Source organism: Siphateles boraxobius, unplaced genomic scaffold (assembly GCF_051911475.1).
Source record: "Siphateles boraxobius isolate OS27281-9 unplaced genomic scaffold, OSU_SipBor_1 22, whole genome shotgun sequence".
NCBI lineage: Eukaryota > Metazoa > Chordata > Actinopteri > Cypriniformes > Leuciscidae > Siphateles > Siphateles boraxobius.
In genome coordinates, this window is record NW_027508833.1 from 11159361 (window position 1) to 11167242 (window position 7882).

The window sequence follows — 7882 nt, forward strand, 5'->3', positions numbered from 1 at the left end:
CCGCTCCTTCTCCTCCCGGGAGAGCTGAGCTCTGCCCACCTGCAGGGTTCTGGGTCGAATGTAGGACCGACCGCATCACAGGAAGGAGTAACCGGATGGTTCTGTACGTCAGGAATCGACCTCCTCTGCATTATCAGATCTTGACGTTGCAGTCTTGAGTCCACTCGAATGGCTAAATCAATCAGGCCATCCAGAGATGCCGGAAGGTCCAGAGTGTAGATCTCCGCCTGGATGCGGTCGGCCAACCCATGCAGAAAGATGTCCCACTGCGCCTCGCTGTTCCACTTGCACTCCGCGGCCAGTGTCCGGAACTCGATGGCATAGTCCGCCACTGACCTTTGATCCTGCCGAAGGTCTGCCAAGAACCTGGCCACCTCCCTCCCTGAAGCCGCGCGATCAAACACCTTCTTCAGTTCTGCGCTGAAGGACTGGAAGGACGTCAAGCACTGATGCCCCTGCTCCCATACAGCGGTTCCCCACAGCGCCGCTCGACCAGAGAGTAGTGTGACTACAAGGGCTACTTTAGATTCTTCGGTGGGGAACGATTCAATTCAATTCAAATTTATTTGTATAGCGCTTTTCACAATACACATTGTCTCAAAGCAGCTTTACAGAAAGTGCATTTCGGAAATGTACATAGAAAAATACAGTTAGTTAATCATGTATTAATTTATGGCATAACATATCGCCGGCTTTGAGTCGTCTCTTCACAGGCGTCGAGTCGTCTCTTCACAGGCGTTGGGGCATCTAAAGTCTCCGTGAGAGGCTGGATACAAACTGGAGCTGACGAACGCTATTTACCTCGGGACTAGCGTCCCGAGATAACAGCAGAAAGGCAGATGGGAAATAATTAGCATAGCTGATGTTCATAATGTTAATGCATTCGAACTGATTCAGCAGTAGTATTAAAGGTTAAGCATTAAGTGAATGCTTGGTTAAAGAGATGCGTCTTTAATCTAGTTTTAAACTGGGACAGCGAGTCTGAGTCTCGAACAATATCAGGAAGGCTATTCCAGAGTTTAGGAGCTAAATGCGAGAACGCCCTCCCTCCTTTAGTGGACTTAGATATCCTAGGAATGACCAGAAGCCTCGAATTTAGTGATCTTAAAGAGCGAGATGGATTGTATGGCGATAGAAGGTCTGTTAAATACACAGGAGCTAAACCATTTAGGGCTTTATAGGTCAGTAGGAATACTTTGTAATTGATACGTAACTTAATAGGTAACCAGTGTAGAGATGATAAAATAGGTGTTATATGATCATATTTTCTTGATCTAGTAAGAACTCTAGCGGTTGCATTTTGCACTAACTGTAGCTTGTTTATTGAGGATGCAGGACAACCAGCTAATAAAGCATTACAGTAATCTAGTCTCGAGGGAATGAATGCATGAACTAGCTTTTCTGCATCAGAAACAGATAGCATGTTACGTAGCTTAGCAATGTTTCTAAGGTGGAAAAAGGCTGTTCTTGTAATATATGAAATATGATTTTCGAAAGTCAAGTTGCGGTCTAGTATAACACCCAGGTCTTTTACTGTAGTGGATAAAGTAACAGGACATCCTTCTAAATTAAAGTTGTATTGTAAGGGATTTTGTGGGTAGTTTTTTGGACCAATAAGTAGTACCTCCGGTTTATCTGAATTTAATAGCAGGAAATTACACGTCATCCAGCATTTTATATCATTTAGACACTCTGTCAATTTAGATAGGTTAGTGTTTTCATCTGGTCGTGATGAGATATATAATTGAGTGTCATCAGCATAACAGTGGAAATTAATTCCATGTTTTCTTATAATATTACCAAGTGGCAGCATGTATATTGAGAATAGCAGAGGGCCTAACACCGATCCTTGCGGCACTCCATAGTCTACTGGCGTTATCTTTGATTTTTCCCCATTTAAACAGACAAAATGGTAACGGTCTGATAAGTACGATCTAAACCAGCTTAATGCCTGTCCCTGAACACCAGTGTAGTTTTGTAGTCGATCCAGGAGTATTTTATGATCGATAGTGTCGAATGCAGCGCTAAGATCGAGTAGAACTAGTATTGAGATACAGCCTTGGTCAGAAGCTAAAAGTAAATCATTTGTTATTTTAACTAGCGCAGTTTCTGTGCTATGATGCGGTCTGAATCCCGACTGGAATTTTTCATAGATATCATTTTCTTGCAAGAAAGAGCACAATTGAGCGGACACAACTTTTTCTAGTATTTTAGACATAAATGGAAGATTTGAGATGGGTCTGTAATTTGCTAAGTTATTTGGATCTAATTGCGGTTTCTTAATGAGAGGTTGTATTACTGCCAGCTTGAATATTTTTGGAACATGACCTAAAGATAAAGACGAGTTAATAATATTAAGAAGAGGCTCTTCCACTACAGGTAACACTTCTTTCAGTAATTTAGTCGGTATTGGATCTAATAAACATGTTGTTGGTTTAGATGCAATGATAAGTTTATTTAGCTCTTCCTGTCCTATAGTTGTAAAGCGGTGTAGTTGTTCTAGAGGGGCCATAATTGAGGCTGAATCATAAGACATCATAGAGGATTGTATATTTACAATTGTGTTTCGGATGCTTTCTATTTTCTCATTGAAGTAATTCATAAAATCATTACTACCATATTGTAACGGAATATTTTGCTCTGGTGATGTTTGTTTATTTGTTAGTCTAGCCACGGTGTTGAATAAAAACCTTGGATTATTTTGGTTATTTTCTATTAGTTTGCGGAGATGCTCAGCCCTGGCTGCTTTTAGAGCCTTTTTATAACGTGACATACTGTCCTTCCACGCGATTCTAAAGACCTCTAAATTAGTTTGTTTCCATTTACGCTCTAAGTTACGAGTTTCTCTCTTGATTGCATGCGTAGCACTGTTGTACCATGGTGCTTTAGTTTTCTCTCTAACCTTTTTTAATCTAATTGGTGCAACAATATCTAGTGTACTAGAGAACATGGTGCTCAAACTGCTAGTCATTTCCTCTAGTTCATCTGTTTGTTTGGGTGCACTGAGCAGCTGAGATAGATCAGGTAAGCTATTTGAGAATCTATCTATAGTGGTTGGAAGGATTGTTCTGCCTGGTCGATAACGTGGCGCAACTTGACAAATTTCAGCAGTACGTATTACGCAAGATACCATGTAATGATCAGTGAGATCATCACTTTGCGGTATAATATTTGATTGGTTCCATATGATGTAGGGTCTGGACCAATCAGACACACACTAATTATTCATATTCACTATATTTAATGAATATAAAGGTCTATGAAACTCTCCCCCAAAACTAACCTCACAAATGAAGTTACTTTGTCAGCCGGGTGTCCGGTTACAGAACACTTTAAGACTGATAACAGACTTTACGACCTCAAAGGAATGTGGCCACATGCGCCACATGCTTAAGAGAGAGAGACCATCTTTAATTAAATAAACTTTGCGGTGTTACTCTGATCTATGAAGGAACATGCCTCACAGAAACTGTGATGATTTACTGTCTCGTGTACTATTAGGTATAACAACATGGTATGTTTGATTGGGGTGTATGTGGTTGAACAACCACCCAACGGTCAATATAACCTCACCTGTATCATGCTTCCTAGCAAATTAATCCTCATTTAATGACACACACTTTGATGTACATCACCTTCTCTTAGAATGCAATGTGAATTTGTTATGTCTATTTGAGCTTGAATGAAAAGTCTAAGCATGCTGGGGACAAAGACCATAAATCAACTAAGAGCCGCTTCCCCTCTCGGACATGTCACCTTACTCATAGGTCCATTTAAACCTTATGGGTTGGTTCTTTTCTCAGGGTATATCAGAGGCAGGCAACAGTGACCGCCCTCTCTTAGTTTTTTCATCCAGCCGCAACACTATTCTGGTGAGACTGGGGAGCCCCCTCCCCCTCCACGGGGGCCCCAAGGGCCCAGCAGGCCTCGATTCCAACCAGAGGTGGGCTCAGGCAGGAGAGAGAAGACTCTCTCTCACAAAGAACCAAGGACAATCTCAGGAGTTTTGGAACAAAGACTCCAACCAACAAGAGACTCCAATCACCCATCCTTTTGACTTCCTCACTTCCAATCATGCGTTCCTGGAGAAAGAGAACGCTCAACCAACTTCCACTTGACGCTGCCGGAACCATCAACGACTTCAATTTTCAACAACTTCAAGAATTGTTCCCATTACAAATGCAAGTATTCAATTTAATGAAATGTGAAAATGAAATTCTGATGGTTCTTCTCATAGACCCTCTTCCGGTTTCCAATTTCATCCTATCACTAACCTATTTATGTATTCATGTGTGTATGTTGTTTAGTTTATTTATATTCATATAAATATCTATATTTAGTTAATAAAACTTGTACATAATATGTATTTGGTTCTGTTTTGTTTGCAATACAAGTCACTTTACGATCACGGTTTTTGCTACTGGCTCAAAGTACTGTACAGGCGAAGAAAAATTATTCTTCGGTGGCCATGGAAGATACCCTTTATTAGAATAAATTAATAATCAAAATTGTTCGTTGGAAGAACTGATTAATTGATTGTAATATTAATTCAGCCACATCAAGTTAATCCAATTAACTGACCCAAATATTTATAATTAATAATAACAAGATATTATTGATTATTAATATTTCCAAAAAGCTGAGTTCCCTACAATGATAAAATTAAATCTAGTGTATGATTTAGACGATGAGTGGGACCACTGACGTTTTGCGTGACCCCAAAGGAGTTTAATAAATCTGTAAACGCAGTCCCTAACGCATCATTTGTATTATCTACGTGTATGTCAAAGTCTCCAACAATTATTGCTTTATCGACATTGACCAATAGATCTGAGAGAAAGTATGCAAACTCTTTTATGAAGTCAGCATAGGGCCCTGGAGGTCTATATAGGGTAGCCAAGGCTAGAGATAATATGGATTTGTTTCTTAAATCTAAGAGCGTAACATTTAGCACAAGTACTTCAAACGAATTAAACCTGTGACCTGTTTTCTGAGTAACATTAAGAATATCTCTATAGATTGTTGCAACACCGCAGCCACGACCGATCAGACGGGGCTCATGCTTATAACAGTATCCTGGTGGAGTAGACTCATTTAGACCGAAATAATCATTTGGTTTAAGCCAGGTTTCAGTAAGGCAAAGTACATCGAAACTATTATCTGTGACCATTTCATTTACAATAACCGCCTTAGGTGTGAGCGATCTAATGTTTAGAAGACCTAGCTTTAGAAATTGTTTTTGTTCACTGATATTTAGATTTTCTGGTTTAATTACAATAAGATTTTTGCTAGATCCTACACTAGATTTATTGTTTTGCCTCACTAAGCGAGGAATAGACACAGTTTCTATATAATGTTCTACACTAAATATATCAATTAAGTTGGGACAGCAAAGACTGTGATTTGGACTTTGACTTACTAGTCATATGGTGTGTAACGTCTTGGAGATGTTGTCCGACAGAACAGCCGCTCCGATTCTGCTGGGGTGCAGGCCATCAGCGCGGTAGAGCCTAGGTCGCTCCCAGAACAGATTCCAATTATTTACAAAGAGCAGTTTCTGTTCATTACACCATGACATTAACCATTCATTTAGAGCAAATAATCTACTGAACCTTTCTTGTCCTAGTCGGTACGTGGGAAGCGGTCCAGACACGATGATCGTTGCTTCAGGCGATGTGCTGCGAACCGTCTCGATCAGGCTTCTGTAGTCCTTCTTCAGGACCTCCGTCTGCCGCAGCCTGATGTCGTTCGTCCCCGCGTGTAGCACCACAGCTCCGACGTGCTCATCACCGTTCAGGATCTCGGGAATCTGTGCAGCGACATCAAGAACACGAGCACCAGGAAAGCAGTGAGTGCGCACCTTACGCTTACCTGAGGTAGCACGGACATGACGGACCATGGAAGTGCCGATGATCACGGCGGCGTCACGTTCCGGCTCGCGAAGAGGGGAGAAGCGGTTCCGGGTGGAGATCTCGAAGACCGGGAGGGGCGGGGAAGTCCTTGGTCTGGTCCTGGCTCGTGTCTTCCGCTGTGGGATCACCCAGGGTCCATGGTGTTGCCTCGGTGCCGGAGTGAATGAAGGCAGAGATGATCGCGTCCTCCTGGGCAGAGAAACGCACGGAGTAGACGAAGTCGGAGTCAAAAAGTTACTAACCACTGACTTGTGTGAGCATCGGCGCGTGATGTTTCAAGCGCTGATCGCCGATCTCGCAGCTCGGCTTGCTTCACCAGCAGAACACGGATCTGCTTCTCCACCGACTCCAGCTCCAATCGTACCGAATGCACTTCGAATGTGTCCTCACCTGCACTCAGAGGTAACGTTAGACACATCCGATATGTTCGCCATTATAACAGATGAACAGTAAATTAGTAGTGATACTACCAATATCACTACTAATTTAGGACTGAAATGATGGATATAACCCGTATCCTTTCAGTGAAACGGGTGTAAAATGAGAGGGTCGATAGGCGCGAGGCCACGCGTGAAATGCTAGCGGGCTAAAGGCTAGTAGCCGAGATTCGGAAAGTTGGATCTAAGTAGCGATATCAAAGCAATCCGATTGTTTTTCTATAAGGAATAGTGTCGAGGATAAGTTCACATGATATAAAAATAGAAAGTGCTTGTTTATAAATGAGTGGTAAAGAAGAAAATCAGGGATTAATGAATCAATTCGACGGAGCTCCAAACACAAACACAGATCGCACGCGCATGTACTTCAGTACTTACAATGTACTTACAATGAACGATGACGGCTGGAGAGCAAAATACAGTGAACATTTAGTCAGGAATGCACGACACAGTTGTGGCTCACCCGAATAGGTAGTAGGAGGAGGTAGGCGAGGCTCCAGACTGTTGGAAGGCTGGGCCGGGGGTGGAACAACGGGTGGTGGATTAGGCGCAGTGGTCCCGTGGGCAGACTCGACTCTCAGCTGTTGAAACTGGGAAGAGAGTTCTGTCATCTGCGCCACCAGGGTCTGGACAGCACGGCCGGTAGCTGTGATCTGTTCATCCTGTCGATCGAAACGTGCGTTGTTCTTATTGAGTATCTCTCGTAGCTCGGCCATACTCGCTGGATCCATAACGTGGTCAGATCGTTATGTCAGGGTAGGAATCACAGGATCCAATAGCAAGTAAAAAGTATTTATTAATAATAAATGCTGAGTGAACGGTGAAGACAGGAAGGCTGGTGACGATCTATGTCAGACAGCAGGGCTCTGGCAGCGCAGATGACAGCAGTGGGTGAAGCGTGGTTCCGTCACTCCGAAAGTCCAACACGAATCACATAATCCACTGTAGCAGAGTGAAACGACACGGACCAGATAATCCAGTGTAGCAGAGTGAAACGACTCGGACCAGATAATCCACTGTAGCAGAGTGAAACAACACGGACCAGATAATCCACTGTAGCAGAGTGAAAGAGCGCTGGCAGGGAGCTGCAGGAATCCGTGAACGGGAACTGAGAACGAGACTGACACCAACATGAGAACCAAACAGGACCAAAGAAAACAACGATCTGACACTGAACATGACAAACACAGCACTACATATAGGACTCACAAATGAGGTACACCTGCGACTGATCTGATTGCTAGTCAGCACAGCTGATGCTCGAGGGCAATCAGATCAGAGCAGTAACACACAGAATGAGAAGGTGAACCTGTGAACAGTGACAATAAATTGCTCATTTGCCTCTGGACACAAAAAGATTGCACTGGTGATTGATTGAAATGTAACATCTATGCAAAAGAATCCTTGAAAGATTTCTCATTTAAGGCCATTCATGTTTGGAATATGTGATTGTGTATTGTCAACATTAAGCATAAACATTCTGCATTTCCATTTTGTAGTGTGGATCATTCATTGCAACATTTATCCTCATTC

The 7882-nt window shown here is 42.6% G+C and overlaps 1 protein-coding gene across 1 annotated transcript; it reads right to left on the reverse strand.

The window, feature by feature from the left end:
* Positions 1-919: 919 nt before the first annotated feature.
* On the reverse strand, positions 920-7065 carry LOC143746442 (uncharacterized). The gene is made up of 3 exons (XM_077238237.1): positions 6739-7065; positions 4653-5224; positions 920-3197 (listed from the first exon to the last, which is right to left on the reverse strand). The coding sequence occupies exons 1-3, from the start codon at positions 7063-7065 to the stop codon at positions 920-922; spliced, it is 3177 nt and encodes a 1058-aa protein (XP_077094352.1).
* Positions 7066-7882: the final 817 nt, after the last annotated feature.

What these genes read in the sequence shown, in the direction of transcription:
- LOC143746442 (XM_077238237.1), bottom strand. Translation starts at nt 7,065, where the DNA reads ATGGCCGAGCTACGAGAGATACTCAATAAGAACAACGCACGTTTCGAT. An exon ending in TCCAGCCGTCATCGTTCATT is followed by an intron (nt 5,225 to 6,738) that starts GTAAGTACATTG and finishes CAATTTCTAAAG; the next exon opens with CTAGGTCTTCTAAACATTAG. An exon ending in CTAGATTTAATTTTATCATT is followed by an intron (nt 3,198 to 4,652) that starts GTAGGGAACTCA and finishes TGATTGGTCCAG; the next exon opens with ACCCTACATCATATGGAACC.